At 38.3% G+C, this 16,208-nt stretch overlaps 1 protein-coding gene across 1 annotated transcript in view; it reads left to right on the forward strand.

Moving 5' to 3' along the window:
• LOC124789746 overlaps positions 1–16,208 on the forward strand; it is a 257,297-nt gene that overhangs the window by 180,941 nt on the left and 60,148 nt on the right. Inside the window, exon 15 of the mRNA XM_047257199.1 lies at positions 1,050–1,193. Within this exon, the coding sequence (XP_047113155.1) occupies positions 1,050–1,193 (144 nt within the window). The remainder of the gene's footprint in view (positions 1–1,049; positions 1,194–16,208) is intronic.

The following is a 16,208-nucleotide window of genomic DNA, read 5'->3' on the forward strand; positions in this document are numbered from 1 at the left end:
CCCAGGTCCTAGAGCGATCCTCACACTTCCCAAAAAACCATCATATTTAGTCATTCCAAGAATTCTTCACTTTTTGCATTGCGTAACAGTCCTTCCTGGAAATCAACACCAAAACTACTAATGCTACTCAAACTGAGTCCTGAGCTATCTGTGACCTGAAATCTGATCTGTCATAATCCTCCCTGTGGACAATGGCTCCACGGCTGTGGTACTGGACTGGGGGAAGTATGTGGCAGATGGACCTCATCAGCTCCCACCCATCTTGATGACTCCATTCCATCTCTTCTGACTGAACTACAGACAATACTAAAAAACCTAGGCCCTTCAGAAGAACTCACAACTACCTCCATAAAATTCCTTACCCCTCCCGACCAACAGTCCGCTACTTCTGACTACTTCCCAAAATACACATTATCATCTTCATTGGAGCTTACATTCAAACAGCAGTCGCAGTAAAGTCAACCAATAAACAGAAATGCCTCCACTTCAGCAGACATTACTCCTTCCACATCAAGCAGTCCCTTCCTACTATGTAGGCATACATGGCAAATACAGGCTGTCCCAGGAGGAGTGGTCAATATTCCGGGATATGACAGGGACAATCATACAAAGCAAACCAGTCTAGGAAATATTTTCACTCTCATTCATCTTTGCTACTGTGAAATATATCTTTTCTACTGAACGAGTGCTTATAGCTCGTAAAACGGAAAGCAAGGGACTTGAAGTAGAAGAGATTTGTTTCAGAGTATTGAAGATGTAGTAGTGCTCACAGCCCTGTCCATCCCTTACTTAAAAATCTGTTTGTCATTCTTGTACTTAGACTAATGTCAGAATAAATGACTTTGTAGAGTTACACAATAGTGACTTTGGATGTGCTCTTAGAATAGTCATTAATAAATATCTGGAAAGATATAATAAGCTGTACAACTATTGTTGCTTTTATGTTAGTTTTAGGTTTGCTACTGTTTAACATCAGCAGAATGCATTAACCTTTATCGGTACTAAAATCATTTTTGTGTAATACAGTCACAGTTATTGTTTGTCACCAGTTTCGCTGTTTGGATGCAAAGGAGAAATCGTACCAAATGGCTTATGAATCACCTGGTATCACAGAAGTTAGTAGACAAGCCCTTACTGCTAAAATTGCTGCTGTACAAGCAAAGAGAAAACTTCTGGAACAGAAACGTTATGAGGTTTGTTATTGTCTTTTTGTATTCTTCTCATTTCTTTTTGTGCCTTGCAGCTTGTAATTATTTTTTCATGCAGCTTTTTCCTATATATACCCTCTCCCTTAAAACCCACATCCTTTCGTCTTTCCCTCTCTTTCCCTCTTTCCTGATGAGACAACAGTTTGTTGCGAAAGCTTGAATTTTGTGTGTATGTTTGTGTTTGTTTGTGTGTCTGTCGACCTGCCAGCACTTTCATTTGGTAAGTCACATCATCTTTGTTTTATATATATATATATATATATAAGCTCCGATTGATTGCCAAATTGAAACCACAGTGAACATCAAAAATGTTTTACTTGTAACAATTAGCTACACCTTTCAGCTACTTCTCTACGTAGTCGCCGTTCTGACTTAGACTTTTGTCATAGCGTTGTACCAACTTTTCAATAGCCTCATCATAGAAGGCAGCCGCCAGTGCTTTCCGCCAATTCTCCACGCTGGCCTACACCTCGTTCTCTGTGTCAAAATGTTGTCTTCAAAGACAGCGGTTCATGTGACCAGAGATGAAACTCAGGGGGAGACAATTGCGGACTGTATTGTGGGTAATCTAACATTTCCATTTGAAAACGATGCAGGAGCATCTTCATTGCCCCTGCAGAATGCGGCTGAGAATTGTCGTGAAGACGAAACAGCACGACAGTTATGTAATGTTACCTGCATAGCTTCAGGCGAAATTTCTCTCCAGGCCCTCGTACTTGGCGGCAGACACTATTTTCTAGACATCTTTACGCACTCACTGCGAGCTCAGAAATGAGAAGAGTGACGTGATGCTAACTGGGTTTATACTAGAGACACTACCCAACACATCTGTGCAAAGCTTTATCGGATTTTCATAGTCGTTTCCATTTCGCGACCGATCGGAGGTTACTTTCTGAACGCCCCTCGTATAATAGAGGGAAACATTCCACGTGGGAAAAATTATATATAAAAACAAAGATGAGGTGACTTACCGAACGAAAGCGCTGGCAGGTCGATAGACACACAAACAAACACAAACATACACACAAAATTCAAGCTTTCGCAACAAACTGTTGCCTCATCAGGAAAGAGGGAAGGAGAGGGGAAGACGAAAGGAAGTGGGTTTTAAGGGAGAGGGTAAGGAGTCATTCCAATCCCGGGAGCGGAAAGACTTACCTTAGGGGGAAAGAAGACTTACCTTAGGGGGAAAAAAGGACAGGTATACACTCGCATACACGCACATATCCATCCACACATACAGACACAAGCAGACATATTTAAAGACAAAGAGTTTGGGCAGAGATGTCAGTCGAGGCAGAAGTGTAGAGGCAAAGAAGTTGTTGAAAGACAGGTGAGGTATGAGTGGCGCCAACTTGAAATTAGCGGAGATTGAGGCCCGGCGGATGACGAGAAGAGAGGATATACTGAAGGGCAAGTTCCCATCTCCGGAGTTCGGATAGGTTGGTGTTGGTGGGAAGTATCCAGATAACCCAGACGGTGTAACACTGTGCCAAGATGTGCTGGCTGTGCACCAAGGCATGTTTAGCCACAGGGTGCACAGCCAGCACATCTTGGCACAGTGTTACACCGTCCAGGTTATCTGGATACTTCCCACCAACACCAACCTATCCGAACTCCGGAGATGGGAACTTGCCCTTCAGTATATCCTCTCTTCTCGTCATCCGCCAGGCCTCAATCTCCGCTAATTTCAAGTTGCCGCCACTCATACCTCACCTGTCTTTCAACAACTTCTTTGCCTCTACACTTCTGCCTCGACTGACATCTCTGCCCAAACTCTTTGTCTTTAAATATGTCTGCTTGTGTCTGTATGTGTGGATGGATATGTGCGTGTATGCGAGTGTATACCTGTCCTTTTTTCCCCCTAAGGTAAGTCTTTCCGCTCCCGGGATTGGAATGACTCCTTACCCTCTCCCTTAAAATCCACTTCCTTTCGTCTTCCCCTCTCCTTCCCTCTTTCCTGATGAGGCAACAGTTTGTTGCGAAAGCTTGAATTTTGTGTGTATGTTTGTGTGTCTATCGACCTGCCAGCGCTTTCGTTCGGTAAGTCACCTCATCTTTGTTTTTTTTATATATATATATATATATACTAGAAGGTCATAGTAATGCTCCAACCACCATACATTTTGATTGCAACTCCTTATTATGAGAGGAAATCAAATATAAACCTGAAATTTTTTATATAACTTTATTTAAGCTTCAGAAAAATTCATGCACATGAACTTATTTTTCTGTATAGTCTCCTGAAACAGAAACACATTTTCCCCAGCAGCCAGGCAATTTCTTGATGGCATCTTCATAAAATAAATGTGGCTGTGGTGGTAACAAGTTGTGCACAAATGGTTTGACAGCACAATCGTTGTCAATTCTGTATCCTCCATATGCTTTTTTTAGTGGTCCAAACAAATCAAAATCACAGGGTGATGTATTCTGTTGTGGTCCAAAACAATTCCTGAATTTTTGTTGAGTTTGGGCAGCTGTGTGGGGTACAACATTGTCATGAAGTGTGATCACATCCCATATTGGAAATGCATGACTTTTATTATGATATGCAAATTTTGTTTTGTCCAAAAATTTGCAGCCGTATGCGGTGTTCATAATACGACCTTCACGGAGAAAGTAGATGATAAGAACTACTTTAAAAAAAAAGACTGTTATAAGAACCATCCCCACAGAAAGGTGCTATTTGGCTTTGACCAGTGCAGATTCATCCTTTTTGTGCCATTCCATGCTTCTTTTTTTGTGTTGTGAGGTATCATGGAGCACCCATTTTTCATTGCAGTTCACAATCCAGTGCAAAAAATGTTACCTCGAGCCTGGAAGCCATTTGCACACTTCTACATGATGAAATTTCTGCTCTGTCGTGCGAAGTCGAGACACCCACATTGTGGACACTTTCCAAAGTCTAAAGTAATCACCTGAGCACTACCTACCTTAGCAAATACCAACCTCAGTAGCAATTTCAGCAGCTGTTATTCAGCAATCATCTTCAGTTAGATGGCTAAGAATGTGAATATTCTCCTCCGTCGTCCTGGTCCTCAAACTGCTGTCTTAACTGTTTCTCATCCTCGTATAAACTGTATGTGCCATGCGTATGCTTGAATCTTTCTCAGGATGTTGTCCCCAAACTGTGCCGCAAGTCTTTTCAAAGTTATGGACGGTTTTATGTCCTCTGTTGTAAGAAACTTGATTATAATGCGTTGTTCAGCATTTGACAGTACCTCTTGCTCTGAGATTGTGATTCTGACAAAAGAAATGGTACCAAAAAGTTGTAGCTTTGGCAATTAATCACTGGAAATAATGAGCAGAGATTGCAGCATTCCCCATTTACAAAAAGACGTGTAAAACAAAAATTCCAGTTTATATTTGATTCAATATCATACTTTAAAAATTACACTCCCTCTAGTCAAACTATTGGCAAGACTTTCTTCACTTAATCCCACACAATGAATAACATGATCAGAATAACAAACATAAATCTTAAAAAATTGTGATTTTTAAATCTCCCTTTCTTGCTCACTAGTGCAAACCACATATTGTCAATTCTTTGTGCCATATGATGTGCCTGTGGTATTACTGACCAGTGTTGTCACAAAATTAGTACTATTGTTAATTATTTGTAGAAACAGTGTCATTTGCATCTTCCTGTGTAGTAGCCTCTGTACGTATTACAGCAGTGACCTTATACAGAATTAACTATTTCTCCATATGACTGGGGGCAGTGAAAATGCTTATTCACTTGGATATGTAAAAGTGATATATTCTCAGTTATTCAATACTCAATTTACTTTTACATTATTGTTGTCCTGCTAGTATGTTCCACAGCATGTTGATACTTCGAATCCATTCAGTCTAAGGTACAATGTGTCTTTGTTCCTCTTCATGCTTTTCGCATTATGAAAGTTCTCTGGACAAATATCCGCCTGTAAACTATCAGTCACCACATTACAGATTAGGAGATGTATAGATGATTTACACGTGAGTGTAAACTAGGAAAAAGAAGAAGAAATAAATGTTAATGGAAGAAACTTAAACAACCATTGGTCTGCTAAAGACATTGTACTGCTTTCCTGAATTTTTATGTTTTGGACAGTTTGAGACTACAAGGAACAGCTAAAGAAAATAACAACAGGATGAAAATAGCCTGGAGTGTTTTTGATAAACTGTATTTTTCAGAACTAAGCTTCTAGTGTGGCTGAAACAGGAAGTTTACAATTATTTTTTATTAGCAAAATCTGCTTGTATCATAGAGATTTCGACTTTTAGTGTGAAAATCATTTTAAAAAATGGTTATAGTCACTCAACAACCTCCATGTACACCTATACTCTCCAAACCACCTTGAGTTGTATGGCAGAGGGTACGTCCCTTTTTTTACCAGTTATTAGGGTTTCTTCACGTTCCAGGCACACATGGAGTGCAGGAAGAATGATTGTTTGAATGCTTCTTTGCATGCAGTAATTATTCTAATCTTATTCTCACAATCCCTTTTGAGCAACACGTGGGGGATTATAGTATATTCCTACAGCCACCATTTAAAGCTGATTCTTGAAATTTTGTTAATAGACTTTCTCAGGATAATTTAGTCTGTCTTCAAGAGTCTTCCAATTCAGTTCCTTCAGTATTTCTGTGACACCCTCCCACAGATAAAACAAGCCTGTGACCATTCAGGCTGCCCTCTCTGTATACATTCAATATCCCCTGTTAGTCTTATTTGTTAGGGGTCCAAGACACTTGAGCAATATTCTAGGATGGGTTGCAGGAGTGATTTGTAAGCAATCTCCTTCGTGGCTTGGTTGCACTTCACCAGTATTCTACCAATAAACCTAAGCCTACCACCTACTTTACCCACGACTGTACCTATGTGATTGTTCCATTTCATATCCCTACAGAGTGTTACACCCAGGTATTTGTATGTGTTGACCAAATCCAGCAGTGACTCATTGATGTTATGTTGTTGTTGTTTTGGTCTTCAGTCCTGAGACTGGTTTGATGCAGCTCTCCATGCTACTCTATCCTGTGCAAGCTTCTTCATTCCCAGTACCTACTGCAGCCTACATCCTTCTGAATCTGCTTAGTGTATTCATCTCTTGGTCTCCCTCTACGATTTTTGCCCTCCACGCTTCCCTCAAATACTAAATTGGTGATCCCTCGATGTCTCAGAACATGTCCTACCAACCGATCCCTTCTTCTAGTCAAGTTGTGCCACAAACTCCTCTTCTCCCCAATTCTATTCAATACCTCCTCGTTAGTTATGTGATCTACCCATCTAAACTTCAGCAGTCTTCTGTAGCACCACATTTCGAAAGCTTCTATTCTCCTCTTGTCTAAACTATTTATTGTCCACGTTTCACTTCCATACATGGCTACACTCCATACAAATACTTTCAGAAACGACTCCTGACATTTAAATCTATACTCAATGTTAACAAATTTTTCTTCTTCAGAAACGCTTTCCTTGCCATTGCCAGTCTACATTTTATATCCTCTCTACTTCGACCATCATCAGTTATTTTGCTCCCCAAATAGCAAAACTCCTTTACTACTTTAAGTGTCTCATTTCCTAATCTAATTCCCTCAGCATCACCCAAGTTAACTACATTCCATTATCCTCGTTTTGCTTTTGTGGATGTTCATCTTATATCCTCCTTTCAAGATACTGTCCATTCCGTTCAACTGCTCTTCCAAGTCCTTTGCTGTCTCTGACAGAATTACAATGTCATTGGCGAACCTCAAAGTTTTTATTTCTTCTCCATGGATTTTAATACCTACTCCAAACTTTTCTTTTGTTTTCTTTATTGCTTGCTTAATATACAGATTGAATAGCATCGGGAATAGGCTACAACCCTGTGTCATCCCCTTCCCAACCACTGCTTCCCTTTCATACCCCTCGACTCTTATAACTGCCATCTGGTTTCTGTACAAACTGTAAATAGCCTTTCGCTCCCTGTATTTTATCCCTGCCACCTTTAGAATTTGAAAGAGAGCATTCCAGTCAACATTGTCAAAAGCTTTCTCTAAGTCTACAAATGCTAGAAACATAGGTTTGCCTTTCCTTAATCTTTCTTCTAAGATAAGTCGTAGAGTCAGTATTGCATCACGTGTTCCAACGTTTCTACGGACTCCAAACTGATCTTCCCCAAATTTTTTCCATTCGTCTGTAAAGAATTTGTGTTAGTATTTTGCAGCTGTGACTTATTAAACTGATAGTTCGGTAATTTTCACATCTGTCAACACCTGCTTTCTTTGGGATTGGAATTATTATATTCTTCTTGAAGTATGAGGGTATTTCGCCTGTCTCAGACATCTTCCTCACCAAATGGTAGAGTTCTAATGAAATGTTGTCTACTCCGGGGGCCTTGTTTCGGCTTATGTCTTTCAGTGCTCTGTCAAACTCTTCATGCAGTATCGTATCTCCCATTTCATCTTCATCTACATCCTCTTCCATTTCCATAATATTGTCCTCAAGTACATCCCCCTTGTATAGACTCTCTATATACTCCTTCCACCTTTCTGCTTTCCCCTCTTTGCTTAGAACTGGTTTTCCATCTGAGCTCTTGATATTCATGCAAGTGGTTCTCTTTTCTCCAAAGGTCTCTTTAATTTTCCTGTAGGCAGTATCTATCTTACCCCTAGTTAGATAAGCCTCTACATCCTTACATTTGTCCTCTAGCCATCCCTGCTTAGCCATTTTGCACTTCCTGTCGATCTCATTTTTGAGACATTTGTATTCCTTTTTTCCTGATTCATTTACTGCATTTTTATAATTTCTCCTTTCATCAATTAAATTCAATATTTCTTCTGTTACCCAAGGGTTTCTACTAGCCCTCGTCTTTTTACCTATTTGATCCTCTGCTGCCTTCACTATTTCATGCCTCAAAGCTACCCATTCTTCTTCTATTGTATTTCTTTCCTGCATTCCTGTCAATTCTTCCCTTATGCTCTCCCTGAAACACTGTACAACCTCTGGTTCTTTCAGTTTATCCAAGTCCCATCTCCTTAAATTCCCACCTTTTTGCAGTTTCTTCAGTTTTAATCTACATTAATGTCATAGTCATAGGATACTATGTTTTTTCATTGTGTGAAGAGCACATGTTTAAATTTTTGAACATTTAAAGCAAGTTGCCAATCTGTGCACCACTTTGAAATCTTGTCGAAATGTGACTCAATATTTATGCAGTTTCTTTCAGATAGTACTTCATTATAGACAACTTCATCCGGAAAAAGTCTGATGCTACTATTAGTATTGCCTGCAGAGCCATTAGCATAGAACATTAACAGCAAGAGTCCCAACACAGTTCCCTGGCATACACCCGAAGTTAGTTCTATGTCTGACAGTGGTTCTCCATCTGAGATAACGTGCTGTGTCCTCCCTACCCAAAAGTCATACATACACTGTGTGAGGTGAGCTTGGTTGTGTGTATGAATGGTGTGTGTTTCTCCTTTGCTGATGAAGGCTGTGACCAAAAGCTTTGTATAAGTGTCTTTTAATTGTGCATGTCTGCAAGTTAATATGTCTTCTTTATAGTAAATAGCAATCTATCTTTTCCTACATTGTTAATGTTTCACCAAGGTAGATGGTTATTATGTGCAGTTGCAGCTGCGTCAATTTCTGTGGCAACATCCAACATAACACCCAAGACGCTTTCACAATTTAAAAAATGAACCATAATGTTTAAAATGGCTTATTTAGTTTGTGAGAAATAAAATCTTGCTTATGCATAAAGTTTCATGTAGATTATCGTAACGTTTTATGTAGCCCAACTTAATGAAAACAGTATATCAAACACATTAACTGTTCAGTAACAAAATGCTACAAGTCATTATTCTTCTTGGCTGCTATCAATATCCCTTTCTAAGCAACTGCGTAATGTGCTAAATTAGCTTGTGTATTTACAATAATAATTAATGGAGGCTGACGGGAATGTATTCCCAGATTTATTCATCTTCAGTGTATCAGTTGGAATATGTAATTTTTCTAAAAGCCAATGGGAGTTCTGATTATATGTAAAGAATGTGTGCTTCTGATTGATAGTAATAGTTACACCTTACATTCTTATTCGTGTTGTGATATAGCCAGATATTTAATCTACATAGTGTAAATACAATAAATAAATACAATATTTTAAAACAATGAGCATCACTGTGCAGGATTGTAAAGTCAGTAGATCAGTAGATTAGGTATTCAATCTTAGTGCAACATAATTCAAAGGAAGTTGTAGAATTCAAAACAGTCCTTGATCACACTCTTTTTTTCTGTTTAATAATCAGTTTTAATCCATTTCATCATCATCATCATGGCCTAGAAAAGATAAGAAGAATATGCAGACTTATCTTTGAGAGAATAGGTGTGCTCCAATGTGATCATGTCACATTTCATCATACTTCAAAAAGTTGTGGATAACAATGGTCCTGTACAGAACAGAGAGAATATTGTTACTTTCATAGATTTGAAAAAGGCCTGTGGGATGGTAAATTGGAAATTTATGTTTCAGTGTATGAAGAAGATATGTATAAGGAAAAAAATAAAAAAGAGAGAGAGAGTAGGAAACAAATTTGGAAATTTTTTGGGCCTCAGTCTAGAATATAGATAAATAACAATACGAAGAGTAAAAATCATAAGAAGTACAAGGCAGGAATATCCACTTTCACAATACTTATTGGGCATATTTATTGAGAAAGTAATTGACATCTTTAAACAGAAACGAAGTGGGTAAAGATAAGTGGACAACCAACCCACAGCAAAAGATTCACTGATGGCGTGCCTTGGTTGCAGGCTCAGATATGTACTCATATGTGACAGGATACTGAAAGTTCTAGCAGCTTCTCTCAAACAATTCAGATTACAGATAAATGCAAAGAAAAACAAAGCCCCTGGTCATAAGAAAGTGGAAACAAACAAGTACTACGAATCTAAACCTGGACAACCCAAAAATTGATCAAGTGGAACAGGTTTTTTTACTTAGGAAATTATTTCTTATTATAACAGATGATATTCATAAATATAAAGATCATTAGATCTGACCAAGCACCACTTATAGAGCTCTGAACTTTTGATATGGTGCCATTAGGTGATGAGAATCTTAAGATGCTCCTGTTGGCAGAGTGAAACTAGTCTATCTTACTACAGGGTGCGGCAGAACCAACTAAGCAGTTTCTATCAATTACCGCTGGGGTTGTGGTGGGGGTAGGCAGTTGCACGTGGTCTGCCTTTGTTCAGTTGTTGACCCCATTTCAGTAGCCAACATGGTCTGGACCGGTGTACATCGTGGTTTGCAGTTCGCTCTTATTTTGAAAACAACAGATCTGTGATCGCTACACAACAAGCTTTTCGGCAACAGTTCAATATTCCATGCAACAATGCCGTTCCTAATGCAAACACAATTCGGTCCTGGGTTCGGCAGTTGGAGGAAACGTTCTCCTAAAGTGACAGTGTGCTGTGCCATATCACAATTCGTGTGGGTAGGCCCTTACTTTTTTGAGGAGGAAGGAGTGACCGTGACAGTGAATTCCACACATTATATTTCAATGTTGGAAAATTTTCTGCAACCCAGAATAGACGAGATTGTTGAAGAACGTGGACTGGGGGAATTGTGGTTTCAACAGGATGGAGCTACTGCTCACACAACTCATTTTTCACTTGATGTTTCGAGAGAAATGTTTCCAGGACACCTCGTCTCTTTGATGGGTGATGTTGGGTGGCCTGCATGGTCACCAGATTTCAGAATTTGTGACTACTTTCTTTGGGGATATCTGAAGGAAAAGGTTTTCAAAAGCCACCCTCACACCCTACTAGAGTTAAAAGGACGTGTTATCGACGAAGTGAATGCCATACCCCGTGATATGTGTGCAAGAGCTGCTCAAAACTTCAGTGATTGTCTATAACAATGTATTGATGCTAATGGCCACCATCTTCAGGACATTATTTTCAAAACTAAATAAATGTAAAATGGTATATTGTACTAATTTAGAAAATAAAAACATTTTTTTTCTATACATCCATAGTTACTTTTTATTGCTCCTTAAAACTGCTTAGTCGGTTCTGCTGCACTCTGTATAATGCAAAAATGTCCTGACAGACTGGTTGCAGCACATTATCCTGTGTGATGAGTCAGCTACAGACAATTTATTAGTGCTGGTGTGTCCCAGGAAAATACAATATAACTATTTCTGTTTATGATGTACATTATTGATGTACTAAATAATAATAGTTGCCATTTTGGAAGTGCAGTTATTGGGAGAAAATTCTATCTAGTCAAAATTGCAATAATATCCTGTTGGATTGTGCAAAAATATAAGCTTGATGCAAAGACTGGCAACTTGTTCTTAATGTAGAGAAATCTGAAGGTATGTACTTCATGAAATGAAATGTAAAAAGCATAGTATTATATCCTTCAGCTATGTGATTAATGAGTCACAAGTATAATCTGTCATGTCACTTAGAGCAACAATGTGTGAAGATGTGAAGTGGAATGACTGCATAGGCCCATATGTAGCAAAAGCAACTGACAGGGTGCGATTCATTGATAGGATACTGGAAAACTGCAGTTGGCCTGCAAAAGAGATAACATACAATATAGTTGCATAGCCCATAAATGAAAATTGCGCAAGAGTATGGGAACTCATATCAGGAGACTAAAAGGGAACATCAAGCATATTCAAAGAAGGGGAGTGCAAAAGGCACAAACTTGTTTGACTGGTGAAAGAGTGTATCAGAAATGTTGAAAAAATAACTTCAAGAATCGTTTTCCACAGCAGAAACTGTATATATTTTTCAGCCCCTTCCTTATTTTTCCTATAGAGATCACAAAGATGAAATTAACCACATAATAGCTCATACAGAGGGTGCAACCAGCCATTCTTCCCACACTGCATCCATGAATTAAAAGGGAAGAAATCCTAATATGAAGGGGAACCCAAAAATAATCACAATTTTTGTTAATTTTTCCATTTTTATTGAACTCTACATTCACAAGACTTTAATGCACTTCAAAGTATCGTCCATGCGAGTTATTGCACTTGCCCAATGCTTTTACCAGGGTGAAAACAGTTCTGGAACTCTTGAGACAGGACACTGTTCAAAGCAGTTGGCGTGGTTTCTTTGATGCCATCCACATGACTGAATCAATTTCCTTTTAGAGTTTACTTCATCCATGGGGGAAAAAATATAAGTCAGATGGAGTCAGATCGGGTAAGTAGGGTGGATGAGGTCCAAGCACCATGTTGTTTTTTGCCGTAAACTGTTGACTGTCAGAACTTTGTGGGCTGGAGCATTGTCATGGTGCAGCAACCAGTTCCCACTTTTCCATGATTCTGACCAATTTCATTGCAGACTGTCTTGTAATCTTCGTAACACATCCAGATAAACATGTGGGTTCACTGTTTCTCCTAGAGGAACGAACTCCTTGTGGACAATACCATTCACATTAAAAAAAACACCGTTGTTTTCACAATGGATTGCACTTGACATGCTTTCTTGGATTCGTGGGGATGTTTGAGTTTCCGCTGGCTTGACATTTGCTTGACTCTGGGTCGTACCCGTACCACTAACTCTCATCCCCAGTCACAGTTCCCCTGCACTTCACCCCTCAAGCTGTGGCAAAAAATCACGCGGTTTTCTCTTTGGTCATCTGTATGCAAGTGAGGAACAAATTTTGCAGGCACTTTTCTCAAGTGCAAATCATCAATTAAAAGTTGTTGGACAGTGCCCCATGACACTGTCATTTCCTCAGAAATTTAATCACTCGTTCTTCGATGATCTTCATCAATTGCACATTTGATTGTGGCAATGTTTTCATCATTTCTTCCTGTCGAAGGACGGCCAGGGCATGGCAAGTCTTCAGTTGACATGCTGCCAGATTCAGTACAAGAAAACAACTCGTAGACCAGGGATTTCCTCAAAGCATTATCATTAAAGACTTGGCGAAGCATCCCAATAGTATTGGCTGCAGTTTTCCCTAATAGAAAACAAAATTTCACACAGATTCTTTGCTCCTTCTTGTCGGCCATGTCATTAATCACTGAAGGGTTGAATAGGAATGCTAACAACAGAGCACCACAAGCAAACTACTTAACTCTGACTTACGCCAGCTTACTGAGTGACATAGGAGATACCAAAGTAACACCACCTAGTGGCACAACATGTAACTACAAAGCGTCCACACACAACAGGTCGATTCTGGTTATTTTTTGGTTCTCCCTCAAACATGATACAACAAAAAATACCCTGTGCAATTAAGTTTACATTGGTTAAAAAGTATTACATATTAACAATGGTATTATCTCACTCAGTAAATCTGGATGTGCAGATAAATAACTGAGATGAGCTGTACACAGGTAAAAACTATTGAAAAAATTCTTAAGCAAGTAGGTGAAAGATGGCAATTTCCCAATCGTTACAAAACCTCTTTGAAGAAAAAATACTGGGGACCAAGACCAAGGGATAGACCCATGGGATGCTCTTTTGAAGAGGTCAAGAGAACGTTGGGCTTCGGGTGCTATCAGGAAATGAAGTACAAGAGAGATGACAGTGGTTGTAGTCATGAGACTTGTATTAAGAATGTGATGATAAGAAGGACAAGGATAAGATTGCACAATTTTGTTTTTATGATTATGTGTGTTTTTTCCCCATCAACTGTAAAAACTGGCACTAAAAAATCTCATCTTCTGCTTTCTGGTCTTCTTCTTCCTCTTCTTTTTCTTCTTCTTACTGAGTATACTCAAGAACCAACACTGTATCAGATCTTCCCTATGTTCATCCATTTTCAGAACATTTTGTTAGTTCCTATTGTGTTCAAAATAAGGTAGTTCTACCTATATTTATTTCCATAGAGAGAAGTCCAAAACCTCAAATTCATTGTTACATTTTGCAAACTGAATTTCTGTGGAGACTTGATTAACTGGAATAATTGTTGTCATAAGTCACTGGGATAGTCAAAGATCCAGATAATTGAATGTATGAAGAAAATCTATTTTTTGTATTTTTAACTCTATAAATATGACCAATGTCATACGCATTGATTACCTTTTAGGTACATTGGCTTATGGTTATCTTTATAGGGTTAATACATAATGTTAGGTGTTAATTCAAAACAACAAATTAAATTTGTTAAAACAGATTAGACATACATTTTCGAATGTGCGTACATATTTTCTTAATATTACTAAAATACTGCAATGTTAATTGTGAAATACCTAACAAAAGTCACATAGGATAGTCACTGTAGTTTAATTTTGCTTAAACTATTTGGTAATTGTCATTTGACGAACAATATTTGCCATTCATTGCTACTTCATCATGCATTTGTTTTAACTGTTGTAAAATCAGGATATCATGTTGTTTTTCAAACCATTTGAAAGCTGTTTCCAGTGAATGAAATGCTTGGAATATATTGTCAACAATGTAATCATCCGATATGATTTAAAAACATTATAAGTGAGCCGTTCTTCTATACTGTTGGCATCACAGTCCCAGTGTATTTGTACATTTGTTGTAGGCTCATTTATATCCTCCAAAACAGAATCACTCATACCAGTTATTGAATTTTTGTACTTCCACTTTATGGTTCCGTTCCAAGTTTTTTTCAGTGCCTTCCTTTCAGTCAAATCTCATGCATTTACAGTCAAGTAACAACACTCTTTTAAATTCATTTGCTTGAAAAATTGCAAAACAATATCTGTGTTATCTTCATCATGTTTTCTACAAAGTTGTTTTAATGCTTATACTACTTTGATCCATTGGTTATAGCAAGGATATTACCTTAAAGAGGCAAAAATTTTACTGGATTTTACTGCATTTTCTCTCTCTAATGATTCAGCCTAAAGAGGGGTTGGTGCATTATCCAGTGAAGGTAGGACTTTTCCTTGTTTACGAAGTTTGTTTCAAAATTGTTTTACTTCAGGAATAAAAGTGTTCTCATATCAGTTAGTGAATATTTTGGTGTTTATTCATGTGCTTTTTTGATTTTTGTAAATTAAGGGAACCCGTGTATTTTTGAAGCATCTGGGGTTTTTAGATTTTCCAGTGATGAGCAAACTCATTTTAAGGTCCCTGTAGCATTTGCACAAACCAATGTTACTTGCTCTTTACTAGTTTTCTGTTCTGGAGCTGAACTCTCTTGCTGTTTACGGTAATGATTTACAATTTAATCTGGTTTCATCACTGTTGTAAACAAAAAGCAAACCAGTCACTTTTCTGAAATTCTTTTTTTCAAAACATTCTTTAAATGAATTTGCTGTCTCTACGTCTGCTGATGTTTATTTTACTTGTATTTCTGATTTGCAAATTCCATGACAAAATTTAAAACTGTACAACCATACATTACTCGCCACAAAGGATTCACCACAACCTATTTCCTTCATTTAACTGTAGTACCTTTCCACGGAGCAAAGGACAAGATATCACTTGCCCGGTTGATCATTTTTGTAAAAGTTCATTTTTTGAATTCTTTACCACATGTCGATAATTACTCCCATCTTCATTATCAAGTTGCAGGTGTACTTCAAAAGTGAATGGTATTCTTCTTAACACTGCTTATTGTAGAAGTATCTACACCACACTTATCAGCTAACGTCATGACAGGTTCTCCTTTTGTTAATGAATCAATAATGTTTATCTTAACTTCAAGCAGTAACAGTATGCTCTTGCATTTTGCCATTTTGAACACAGCTGGCGACAGTGCACAGCAGCTTAGTATTGACAACTGTCTAACTGAAACTATAATGAAACAATGAATACTCCAGTTTGGAATATTAACAATTATGGAAAGGATAGATTGTTATTCTCCATAAAGATGAAACCTTGAAATGCGAACAGCATGACGAAAAGGCTGTTTTACAGTAAACTTACAGCCAAAGCCCTCAACAGAAACAAAAAACACCTACACAGTCACACAAACAAGCACATCCCACACACACGAATGCTGCCTCTGGCTGCTAAGGACAGACTGAAGCTGAAACCCATTGAAGGGGAACAACAATCCATAGTGGAGTGGATAAGGGAAGGG

The sequence above is a fragment of the Schistocerca piceifrons genome, chromosome 3 (genome assembly GCF_021461385.2).
Source record: "Schistocerca piceifrons isolate TAMUIC-IGC-003096 chromosome 3, iqSchPice1.1, whole genome shotgun sequence".
Classification (NCBI taxonomy): domain Eukaryota; kingdom Metazoa; phylum Arthropoda; class Insecta; order Orthoptera; family Acrididae; genus Schistocerca; species Schistocerca piceifrons.